General features: G+C 37.9%; 2 protein-coding genes across 3 annotated transcripts; one reads left to right on the forward strand and one right to left on the reverse strand.

Moving 5' to 3' along the window:
• The first annotated feature begins 2,133 nt into the window (after positions 1 to 2,133).
• LOC126852186 (neuralized-like protein 4) lies at positions 2,134 to 9,628 on the forward strand. Its single transcript, XM_050596689.1, has 13 exons — positions 2,134 to 2,390; positions 2,765 to 2,980; positions 3,062 to 3,508; positions 3,596 to 3,796; positions 3,878 to 4,103; positions 4,186 to 4,285; positions 4,385 to 4,561; positions 4,689 to 4,997; positions 5,199 to 5,392; positions 5,473 to 5,762; positions 5,836 to 8,327; positions 8,410 to 8,562; positions 8,648 to 9,628. Exons 1-13 carry the CDS (start codon positions 2,241 to 2,243, stop codon positions 8,841 to 8,843), a joined length of 5,151 nt encoding a protein of 1,716 aa, XP_050452646.1. The 5' UTR covers positions 2,134 to 2,240; the 3' UTR covers positions 8,844 to 9,628.
• A 169-nt stretch (positions 9,629 to 9,797) lies between these two features.
• Positions 9,798 to 12,431, reverse strand: LOC126852210 (guanine nucleotide-binding protein subunit beta-2). Of its 2 annotated transcripts, XM_050596756.1 has the most exons (6): positions 11,926 to 12,417; positions 11,657 to 11,802; positions 10,993 to 11,292; positions 10,703 to 10,904; positions 10,376 to 10,592; positions 9,798 to 10,179 (listed from the first exon to the last, which is right to left on the reverse strand). In XM_050596756.1, exons 1-6 carry the CDS (start codon positions 11,992 to 11,994, stop codon positions 10,073 to 10,075), a joined length of 1,041 nt encoding a protein of 346 aa, XP_050452713.1. In that variant the 5' UTR covers positions 11,995 to 12,417; the 3' UTR covers positions 9,798 to 10,072. The 2 variants fall into 2 exon arrangements, with proteins under 2 accessions (XP_050452713.1, XP_050452712.1); XM_050596755.1 differs by having other exon boundaries at positions 11,657 to 12,431.
• Between the last annotated feature and the right edge of the window lie 5 nt (positions 12,432 to 12,436).

Here is a 12,436-nt window from a genome sequence, read left to right on the forward strand (position 1 = left end):
CCTACTTAATAAAGATAATTATAATAATAATAAAAACTGAGATTTTAATGTGTATATACAGAAGAAGAATTCTTTTCACACAATTTTTTGCTTTTCCTTATATAATATTTTATCGAAGACGAGCAATCGATTCTTCTGTTCATCAGAACTGATTCAGCGTGCTAAAAAAGAACCGATGGTTCGAACGAATGGATGGATTAATCATTAAGATAAAGCGAAAGAAGCGGTAGTCAGGAGAAGATTATGAGTAAATCATGAGTTTAATTTATGAAACTTAAGACTTTGCACAGGAAACTTTCTTCGGGAACAATCATCCTTCGACGTTTTTTATCGCGTAATGATCTCTATCGAACAGAGTTTATATATATATTATCAGATTATCTAACGTTAAGAAGCGAGAAAATCATGAATGAGTTAATTTGTAAAAATAAAAAGAAGAATGATAAACGATAACAAAATTTGATAAGTGTACTATAAGTTTAGTTTAAAAAGTTTAATAAAACTCGCAATTTTTCTTAATTTATAAAAAAAGTTTTTTTTAAGAATATCAAATAATTATTTATGTTTTCGAAGTTTGCACACATTAAACAATCTAACAATGAGTCAGGAAGTATATGTATGTTCTCTCATTCTTCTCTTGATGCTACATTCTTATCACTTATTGACTTTTCAGCACAATAAGATTGTCATATTTTATATTAGATTGTAAATATTTAATGATAATAAAGATCCTATGTGTAAATTCATTCATCAATTTATATTAATTTAAGATTTTTAGACTCATATCAAAAATAATTCGATTTTTTTTATATTTTCAAGAAATTTTTATTAATTATCAAAAATTATAATATGTATATATATGAGATAAACACATAAATAGATATCGAAAGAGAGAGAGAGAGAAAGAGAGAGAGAGAAGCATTTATTTTATTTGCAATTTTAAATTTTTTTATATTTTTCTTGTTTTTTCGTTAAATTTTAGATATGAAATCTTCAAAATTAATTTAACGTTTTAAATATCTTTATTATAAATATAAATTAAAACTTTCTTAAAAAAAATATATTATTTTCTCTCTTATTGTTTTATACAAATTTTTTCAATATATTGTTACAACAATATAAAAAATATTCTCTTTTTATTTTTCGTAATTAAAAATATTGATAGAAAAGGGATATGAAGATAGTAAGAGTCGACACAGTATTAGAGGCGCATAAAAATTTTTTATTAAACAAATTAATTTAACATATGTGAAAGCGGTGTACGTTTCAGCCTTTCTTCATCAGCGCAACATTAACTAAAAAATGCAGTTAATTAACGGTCGAATAACAGAATTTACAAAAGCACAGTGTGTCTAAACGCATTATAAATTTCGATAAGACGTGAGATTTATGATGTGAGTTTGGCAGGTCATTCTTTTCGATAAAACCTGTAAATAAACGAAGCGGTTCGAATGAATAATGAGAGAGAGAGAGAGCGCGTAGATAAATAAAAAAATAAAAATACTCCCACGTAGATAATGTTTCGATAATGATAGAAAAAAATTCAATTGCTTTCAATTGATCCAAATCTTTAGCGACTAATCAATTTTATCATTCTAATTAATATAATTTTATTTTGCACTAAAATAATTTATTTAGTTCGAAGCTGTCGATCGTGTCAAGAATAAAGAAAAGAGTGGAAAAAAGTTAACAAGAAATGAGAGTCTATGAGATTAAAGACCGGATAAAATGACTTTATATCATCTTATCTCAAATACTGGAAGCGTAACGTAACGCAATGATAAAGGAATGAAATGAATGCTCGGTTGAAAGATTCGCTCTTCCTGCATTCGTTATTATACATATGTACATATATATATATATATATATATATATATACATATATACATATATACATATGTGTATATGTATACATATATTTTCTTTCCTATTTCTCGTATTTTTTGTTTTTTCTATCAAATATCCAACTCCACATCTCATTCGATTATTCGCATGCAATTCTCTCATTTGTATTTAAATCGACTGCAGAAACCACCGAGTCGAACGTGTGGGTGGACGAGTGTGCTGGTGCGGACGGTGCGGTGGGTATGAAGAGTGGCGCCGGTGGCGCGCCGGGCGCGCGCGCCGCGCGCTGTTATGTTCATTATATTGGTCGAGGGAGTCGAGCGACTGCGGGGCTGCGGGGTCTGTGGGAGACGACGGCGCGACGCGACACGGTGTGAGTGAAACTGGGGTTCGACATGTTCCATCGACGATGCGGCCATCGTGTCACTCTCAGCAACAACAATTGCACCGCCACGCGCAATTTCTCCGAGTACAATTACGGTCTGGTGTTCAGCGCCGAGCCGCTCCAGGATGACGAGCTCTTCGAAGTCACCATCGACAAGAAGGTATGTACACGACACGCGCGCGCCGCACATACACACATACACGGACGCAACATTTTTCGCGAGAAATTTTTCATGTGCATATCCTTGTAACGCACCATCTTCTGCGGCAATTTCAACGCGAAATAATTGTAGGGTACAGAATGTCTTGTGACGTGGTGCGATGTGTTGTGTTTATTAATAGATAGAAACACCTTTATATTATTTTCCTTATCGAGTGCGTGTTTGAAATGTTTAATTGGATTTCTTTGAGAGATATGACAGCACACACATCGATAAATATGTACTTTATTAAAATTCCATTTTATGTATACGTTTATTATCTGTTTATTATAATCTTGCAAAAACTATTTAAAATTTATTTAAAATTTATACAGATGATATCATGGAGTGGCAGTATAGAAATTGGAGTGACAGAATGCGATCCAGAGACATTGGAAATACCATCATGTGCCATAAATCTTCGCCATGGATCTTGGATTATGACCGGCTGTGGCATAGTTCACGATGGAGATCGAATTGTCGATATGTATGGAACGGATCTTAATGATCTAGAGGAGGGGAATACTCTAGGAGTAATGCGGACATCCAATGTAATTTGTAACTTATTATGATCTATGATTTATTCATACTCTATATAGTAATTAATGATAATTTTCTATTTGCAATTATAGCATGAACTGGTATTCTACGTCAATGGTGTTTCACAAGGCATTGCTGTCAGCAATATTCCGGAACGTATTTTTGCCGTTGTAGATATGTATGGCGATTGTGTACAAGTCAGTGTAGCTCATCCCAGACTTGCCACCTTGTGTAACATGCCAAAAGACGAAGTCGAGATTAATAATGATTATGTTATGGGGGAAACCTCCAGTTCCTCAACAACAAATCTAGTCGCTAACTTAAATGTTAATTTAAATGTCAATGTAAATGTTAATTTACCGAAAAATCCCACTCCTGCTGCAATAAGAGAAGATAGATTGAGGTTTCACGAGAGAGTCGGGACATTGGTGAAGCTGTCTAACAATGCTAGAACTGCCGAGAGGCGGAGACCGCTCGATGAGTTTAACAATGGTGTTGTAATGACACATAGGCCACTACGGGATAATGAATTATTTGAAGTAAGCCTCAAGAGATACATGTAAAGGATTTTATGTCAAAATAATTTACTATTTTTACTTACTTTATAAATTGCGAAACTATTGTAGATACGAATAGATAGACTAGTTTACAAGTGGTCAGGAAGCATAGAAGTTGGTGTCACGACTCATAGTCCTACAGCACTAGAATTTCCAGCAACAATGACCAATATGCGCTCTGGAACAACAATGATGTCTGGCTGTGGTATTTTAACAAATGGCAAAGGCACACAACGGGAATACGGAGAGTTTAACTTGGATGAATTGAGGGTAAAATAAAATCAGAATTATAATGCTAAATCTACTGTTTTACTGTTTCGTTTTGCATAAAATTTGCACATCATTTTTTAGGAAGGAGATCGTGTGGGAATGATTAGGCAAAGTAACGGAGACCTTCACTATTTAATAAATGGTTTGGATCAAGGTATTGCTGCTAAAATACCAGCAGGTGTGTGGGGTGTAATAGATCTTTATGGAATGACTGTAAAAGTAACCATCGTCGATCGCGACGAAAGGGAAGAGCAAAATCTAGTTACAAGGAGGAACACATTACAACTACAAGGTCTGGAAAGTGAAGGTAATAATACGCGAATATTTATTTTCTATATAAATGGAAAGTCTTGTTAACATTGATATTTATAATATGATGAATTTTGCAGAAGTTGGAGAAGAGGAACTACCTGATAGACTAATGTTTCATCCTTGTTGTGGCACACATGCCGATGTAATCAACAACGGGCGTACAGCACATAGACCTAAGTAAGTAAAAAGAAAAAATTTATTATTTATCCAATAAATATTCTTCAAAATCATCATCTAATTTTTTCTTCACAACGGATATAAATTTTATTTGCACAGTGCCATAGATGATTTCAATAATGGAGTAGTATTAACTTCAAGACCATTGAAGCCCAATGAGCTGTTCGAAGTCAGATTAGATAAAATCGTCACGAAATGGGCCGGTTCTATCGAGATAGGAGTTACCACGCATTCTCCAACGGAATTGGAGTTTCCCTTTACCATGACAAATGTCAGGTAAGTAAGGACGCTCACATTGGTTTTAAGCGATCTTACAAATCACACACATGAAAAACTATGAAGGGCGCGGTAAGTTGTTTACCCGCTTATGTTGTTGCTCGAAGGTGGCTCATATCGCTTGCAGATCCGGCACTTGGATGATGACGGGCAACGGCGTGATGCACAATGGCACCACAATGATAGATCAATACGGTCAGAATCTGGACCGTCTGCAGATCGGTGATCGTGTGGGCGTGATGAGAAAAGATAACTCAACCCTACATTTCTACGTGAATGGCGCGGATCAGGGTGTGGCCGCAATGAATGTACCCGAAAGAGTTTATGGAGTAATTGATCTCTATGGACAGGCCGCCCAAGCTACTATAGTTGATAATGTGGACTTTTACAGTCCGACTACAAACAATTCCAGTTTTAGCAATACAACGTTGTACAGGTGCGATTATCTGATAAAGTTTTAAGATATAGATTTATAAATTTATTGATATTATATCGTTAAACGTGTATATATATGTATATATGTGTGTGTGTGTGTGTGTGTGTGTGTGTGTGTGTGTGTGTGTGTGTATATATATATATATATATATATATATATATATATATATATATATATAAAACCGTGCGAAACTGTTCACAGCGATTTGAGGTTTCATCATGTACATGGTAAAAATGCGAGGATCACTAACAATGGTTTAACAGCGTCCAGACCGCGAGCTCTGGGTGAATTCAACGAAGCTATTGTAATTGCGAATCGCGCGCTACGCGACGGTGAAATGTTCGAAGTGACGATAGATAAAATGGTTGCTAGATGGTCTGGTGCTATAGAAGCAGGTAATTGCTATCCCAGTTATATATTTAATTAAATGTAATAAAAGTTGTTCATATAATCTCTCGATTATACAAAATTACAGGTGTTACTGTGATAAGACCCGATGAATTGGAATTTCCATCTACGATGACGGATATCGATCATGACACGTGGATGCTCTCAGGATCGACGGTAATGCGCGACGGAGTTACGTTGCGCAATAATTATTCTTGCGATTTAGATAAATTAGTGGAGGGCAATCGGATCGGAATGATGCGGTGTTCGGATTCATCTTTGCATTATTTTTTGGATGGAGTAGATCAGGGTTCTGCTTGTACAGGTCTACCACCAAACGTTTATCCAGTAATCGATCTATATGGACAATGCGCACAGGTATAATACTCGCTCGGTAATGACAAAAATCGCGGGTTTTTTAACGCAAATAATTCCAAGTGTTTTATTTCAGGTCACGATTGTGTTGCCTGAGCGCAGGGATCCGCTGACACAACAATATTTACCGTCGGAAAATAGTATTAGTCAACAGCCGACTTCGGTGATTCAACCTCAGGCGCAAACGGAGATTCTGCACAAGTTTCACGAATCAGTTGGACTGAACATACAACTGAATAGTGATAGAACGGTAGCAACTAGATGCAGGGAATACAATAACGCTGTGTTGTTGAGTGACGCGCCTCTGGAAAATAACGAACTATTCGAAATCGCAATTCAGGAAGTAGCGCGCGAGTGGAGTGGTTGTCTGAAGTTAGGCGTTCTAAGTAACGAGACAGGGAACTGGTTGACATCGATGAATCTTGTGCCCGGTATGACGTCTATACCTAGTGATGCTTGGTACCTGACGGGTAACGAGGTGAGGCATATGGGTTTTGCGCTCACGTCAAATTATTGCACAAGTCTGGATTGGTTGCGGGTAAGCGACAAGATCGGCGTAAAACGCACACCCGAGGGCAACCTCAAGTTCTACATGAATGGCGAGGATATGGGCGTGGCGGCATCTGACATACCAGAAATGGTGTATGCGGTGATCGAGCTCTTTGGCAGCACAGTGGCCTTAAATATCACCAGTAGCAAGCAGCAAAATCCCGTGATATCTCCGAATGCCAGTCTGAGGCTACAGGATTCGTTGGAGCTCTTGCTGGATCCAATGCCGACGAGAAATGACGCGGGAATGGATACTTCTATCGATGTGTCCGAGGGAAAATTAATGAACGAGACGACGCTTACACCAACGCAACCTGCCATCGTCAGCGTAACCACTGCCGACGGGGATGGGAGCTATGAGTTCCACGAGAATCATGGCAGAAATATTCAGCTAGAAACAAAGACGATCGCCAGGCGAGTAGCCAGTTATAATCAGGGTGTAGTGATGTCCAGTCGACCATTAATAAAAGGCAAGCCATTCCAAGTGAAAATAGACAAGCTAAATGAACGTTGGGTGTCGAATATTCTCTGCGGCGTTTCCTGTATAACGCCGGAAAAACAGACAAGCTTCCCATTGACGGCGCTTGGTTTTAAGAGGCACTCATGGATCATCTGCAGCGATTGGATATTTCACAATGGCATGAGAGTGAAAACAAAGTACGGCGCCGGATTGGAAAATCTTCTATGTAATTCTATCGTGGGTTTGCTGGTCGACGAAGACAGCCGATTGCATTTGTTCATCAACGGTGTTGATCAGGGTATAGCTGCGACCGATCTGCCGCCGTATGTCTTCGCCGTGATTGATTTATACGGTCAGTGCGAGCAGGTGTCCATCGTAGGAGTCAATGAGGAGTCTACTTATACAAACATCGCCATCGACAATACGCTTGTGGCTCCTGTCGAATGCACAAGCGTAGAAACGGAAGACGTGGAGAATTCGCGAGAAAAAGCAGATCTAGAATGTCACGAAAAGGAGAATGCGATGGCGACTACTTCTTCTGATCTCTCGCCATCCTCAACGTCTCCGAGTGTACCAAGTCAATGCGGTTCGAGCACCAGGGATGGCAACCTTGAAGCTGAGTATTCGTCCTTTGACAGTGCGAATCTGGCAAACAATAGCATAGCAAACAAAGCAGCATCGAGTGTCGACAGTAACAATTCGGACTCGTGTTCGGAATTGAATAACGATGCGCGAAGTGATAAAAATAAAGCGTACTTGGATAATGCAGGACAAACGCCGTTGAATAATCAGTCCGAAAACAACTCGAGCGAATCTAATCTTGACTCGGCGGGGAATCGCGCGCTCGTGAGTGTTTTAAGTATTAGAAACGAGTGTACAAACGTTGAAATAAATAACGCGACTAACATTAATATACAGAAAGGCATGGTCGCGAGCGCCAGTAACATGACCAGCTTGAACGCAGCGATTACGGCGACGAATGCTAACAATGCGATTAACGAAAGTATAGCGTCCAATAGTCAAGTCGTCAATAGCAGTGCGCAGCAGAACAATCTATCAGATCTTCCCAATAACGCTTGTTCCGGCTTCCACGAACCACGATCCTACGCGAATCGAGACAACATCGCATCGATCCGCGACAATTCAATATTCAACGGGAACATACTTCCGAGCCAGAACGCGATAGTTAATCAAACGCGAGACACAACCTCGATATCGCTAATGCCGTCATCGTTACCGTCCACTCCACTCGGGTCTACCATCGTCGCGTCGTCAAGGAAGTGCGACTACCTAAAGGCATGCATGCAATTGAAGAAGTCGCTCGTTTTGCCAGACGAATTTTTCTCTACTGACGAGATACTGTGCTACTGTAGTACATGCTATAAGGTGGATGGTGATAACGCGATTTGCAAAAAGGGTGAACCACCTGCAGAATTTGCGATACCAATCGGCTGGGTCAGGTTTCCGTTGAAGCAAAGCATTAACGCCAATCAGATCCCACAGAGCACGACAGATAAGTGGCACGTTGCGTTCTACGGCATACGATTAGATGCGATAAGGTAATACAAATAATTTCGGAGATTTTTTATCTCTTTTTGATATATTGTTTGTTATATTAACTTATACATGGTGCATGTATAGATTGATCCTAGATAGAGGAGAGCTTATGACCAAAGAACAATTAGACGTGAGCAACTTGACAGCGGGTACAAAAAGCGAGGATCAGAACTTGCAGGTATCGTTTTCACCTAGCATCAAGTACGCTGCGTCCGAGGAATTTACTAGAAAATATCCGTAAGTAGCTTGTTTTATATATAGAGTGCGCTCTTTTATTGTAAATTAAAAATATAATTTAATCTTGTCAACCTTTTGTGCACAGGTATATTGATATGCAATCGAATAAAAAACTGAACGTGTCGACAGCGTTCCAATTGCTAGTAAGACCAGGCTCGTATACGATCAGTCCCGCTGACAAAGATAGCACCGATCTGCACTGCGAATCTAGTAAGTGGGCCACCAAAGAAGCCGGAGCCACAGTAATCGTCGCTCTGCTTGTTCATTTGGATGGATTTTAATCCGTTTCTGTTTTGAAAGTGTTTTCGTGGACTTAAGTGTCAACACATCGATCTGCATCGAGCAACAGACTGTGAGTTATTGTACATACACGCGTACGATGTGCCGATCATTGAGAGTCTTGTGATCGATGTTTTAATTCCGTCGAAATAGCGACATATATTTATGTTAGACACCGCATAAGTTCTCCTGCGCGTATAGCCATTTAAGAATTGTGTCATCATGATTCACTTAGTAGAGATTAATCGAAGTTTTAAGGTATCTCCTTTAACGTTGCAACTTTTATTGTGTACAGTATAGATAATTGTGTAATAGAGTTTACATCGTTTATTTATATATAGAATATGTAGAATATATATATATAGTATTCGATTCTCGAGCTTCAATTAGGAAAAGATTCTCCACGAATTTGCTAGATAGCTATGGCAATTTTATGACGCATAAAGAATCTTTATAAGTTTTAAACGTTTTAACACACGCGTTCGCTAACCTAGGTTGATGCTCACAAGAACAAATAGCATAAATGAAATATATCTCATCACGACAGCGACCATATCCGCGGAAGAGAACACAAGTATTTTTGATGTTTATCGATCGCTTCATGCCTAATCGACATACCAAATTACTATTGTATTGCATAAGTAAATCTCAAAATAAGCGCGATTTTTTTAATGCACTCTACAACATTGATAGAAAAAACGAATCGTGTAATATGTCTATGTTATAGAAATAAATAATGCAAATGCAATTTGCATTGCGACAACCAAACGTGTGGCTTACGAATTAATTAGATATTTTCATTTTTAAGGATGGCAAGAAAATTCATTTTAAAATTTATCAAACATCACTTACGCACAATTATACGTTCGTAAGCTACACCGCTGAAAAATAATATTAATGTAATTGTTCATGAAATGGAGATTTATTTCCGACATGTAAAATGGATTAGAAATCAATATCTCGAAGAAATTTATATATTTTGTAACACTTAACAATGGATACAAGTTGCGAACACAGTTTAATATAAATCAAGATATGATTTATGACGTAATTGTAAAATGAAAACGTAAATGAAAAAAGCAGCTTATATCGATAAGAGCTTAATTGAACTAGGATCGCTGTGCAGGTTTCGTGCAAGAAGAATCGATCGGCTTTTAACATTAATATATTTTTGGTAATATATTCCGTCCGGTGTCTTCTCATCGATCACTTTTACGTATAATCACATAAATCACACCCAAATTCGAACGAACTGATCCCAGGAGCAACTGGCTATTGCCATCCCGTTGCCAGCGATACTGAGCGATGTCACTCTGTTCTCGTGGCCCGACAAAACACCTTGAAATAAGAATCAGCGTTTTTAAAATTAAAATGAGCAAAGAGAAAATTTTTTTAAATTATGCTCAAAAATGTGATTGATACAACACGCAACGAAATTAATCTATAGATCTTGAATATATTTTATTAATATAATTATTTTGCATTTTAAAAATACAATTCACCAGTACGAGACGATACGAATCGATAGACTTACCATTATGTTGGTTCTTCAACGTATCCCATATGTGAATGGAATTATCGTCACTGCCGCAAAATATGAATCTGCCGCTTAAAGACAAGCCGCACGATGTAAATCCGGGATTCGAGTTTGGCGGCTTGAAGGTGGCCAATTCCTGATCGGATCTGAAGTCCCACAGTCTCGCCGTCTTGTCCTCGGACGCTGTTACGAAACCTTGTCCGGATGGATGATACTGAATAAACAAAGCCACAATTGATCAAGAATACATATATAGAGAACTTAATAAATTCGCAATGTATAATTTGCTGAAATATTTTGAACGTGAATTTTGAAAGCACTTACACAAACGGAATTTACGTCAGCATCATGACCGAAGAACGTCTGCTTGGCTTTCTCCTCTCGTAGATCCCATAGTTTGCAAGTTTTGTCGACCGAGCCGGTAACGTAAGTGTTGCCGTCGGGAGACAAGCTAATGCTCACTACGTCGCCCGCATGCGCCTCGAAATCTGTCGTCTTTTTGTTGGCCTCAAGATCCCATATGCAACTAGAGATATACACAAAGTTCATCATTTGCATAATTACTCGTAAAAAATGTCTTGCCTATCTATCCTCAACATTGTTTAATCAGATACATTTTCATGTCGCCGGATCCGGTGATGAGCTTCTTATCGTCGAGGAATCTGCAAGACGACAAGAATCCCTCGTAACCTAGGAGCTCCCTTATGATCTTGGCGGATCCCGTGGCATCGCGATTGTTCACGTCATAGACGGTGCACATGTTGTCCATACCGCCACATGCGACAAAATTTCCGGACTGCGCGAAAGCTACTGACATCACCCAGGCTGAACGCAACGGGATGACCTGCACCTTGTTACCGGTCCATGAATCCCAGATGATCAATTTTCCATCTAATGAACCGGTCACACAATGCCTATGCGCGTGCGAAAGTGTAGATAAATTTAGATCAATGATTCTCTTACTACGATATTAACGATAATAACTTTTTAAAATACAATAAAATTTTTGAGAGTTTTATTAGTACATCGCGATCAAAGTAAAAGTGTAAAAAAAAAAAGATAAGAGCATTTATAGTTGATTATAGCGATTGAGGAATCATTAAATCTGCTTCTTAAACGATCTATGTAATTGACGATAAAATTTGAAACTGAATTGAAAATTTTACTTATAATTTTATGTCTTATGCAAAAAAACATTTAAAAAAATAAAATATAATATATTAGAATGTGTGACAAATTACAGATCGTCTGAAGCACGCTTTACTGACTAGTACTAACCGACTATCGCCGCTATAGTGCACCGAGTTGACTTTATTGATATGTCCTTTCAGCAACTTCTTAGTCGACAATCTAACTTTAGGAGCATCTGCTACTCCGCTGCACGCTTGTTCCAATGTCGTATCCTGCTGCTTCTTTTGCTCTTCCTGATGAAGCAAATAAGACACAGGAGTAAGAATAAAGATAAATTTATATCGAAAAGTGAGTTTTATAACGTTCATGTATAATAAAAATTATAATCGCGATATAACATTATAAAACACTTAAACCTTGCACTTGTCAATGAGATTCTCCAGCTCTTTCCTTAGGGCTATAGTTTCTGCGTCTTCTTTGCCCATTTTATATGTGCGACACGATTTTCAGCAGCGCGCCTAGAAGCAAAAGGAAACTAAACGCTACTTACGATTGACATACGAAAACTGCGTAACGATTTTCAACAACACACAGAGGAAGCCTCAAGATCGTCTACCCTACTGCCCCAGTAATTGTATTAAGTCGTCAGTTAATTCGATTTGTTGGGCATTAGCTCGATTCTCGTTCGCATAATTTAATTACCTACATACATAGTGACACTTTTCAAAGGAAATATATATGTACTTTATTTTATTCTCCAAAGATACAGACATTTTATTCTCAAAATGCAAGATGAAGCAGGTACAAGAAAATTGCAGACATAATATCTTTATCAAAAGAAAGAAAGAAAGAGTATATTTCTAGACTAAATCGGACTAGAATGTTTTATTCATATTCCATTATAAAACGTCACGGGCCGATGATGTT

The sequence above is a fragment of the Cataglyphis hispanica genome, chromosome 10 (assembly GCF_021464435.1).
Source record: "Cataglyphis hispanica isolate Lineage 1 chromosome 10, ULB_Chis1_1.0, whole genome shotgun sequence".
Taxonomy (NCBI): Eukaryota; Metazoa; Arthropoda; class Insecta; order Hymenoptera; family Formicidae; genus Cataglyphis; species Cataglyphis hispanica.

Excerpts from the sequence above, each read along its gene's own strand:
- LOC126852186 (XM_050596689.1), top strand. The coding sequence starts at position 2,241 with ATGTTCCATCGACGATGCGGCCATCGTGTCACTCTCAGCAACAACAAT. Across the intron at positions 2,981-3,061 it reads GAGTAATGCGGACATCCAAT|CATGAACTGGTATTCTACGT; the intron begins GTAATTTGTAAC and ends TTGCAATTATAG. Across the intron at positions 3,509-3,595 it reads GGGATAATGAATTATTTGAA|ATACGAATAGATAGACTAGT; the intron begins GTAAGCCTCAAG and ends AAACTATTGTAG.
- LOC126852210 (XM_050596755.1), bottom strand. The coding sequence starts at position 11,877 with ATGAACGTTATAAAACTCACTTTTCGATATAAATTTATCTTTATTCTT. Across the intron at positions 11,293-11,656 it reads CACTATAGCGGCGATAGTCG|GCATTGTGTGACCGGTTCAT; the intron begins GTTAGTACTAGT and ends GCACGCGCATAG. Across the intron at positions 10,593-10,702 it reads CTGACGTAAATTCCGTTTGT|TATCATCCATCCGGACAAGG; the intron begins GTAAGTGCTTTC and ends TTGTTTATTCAG.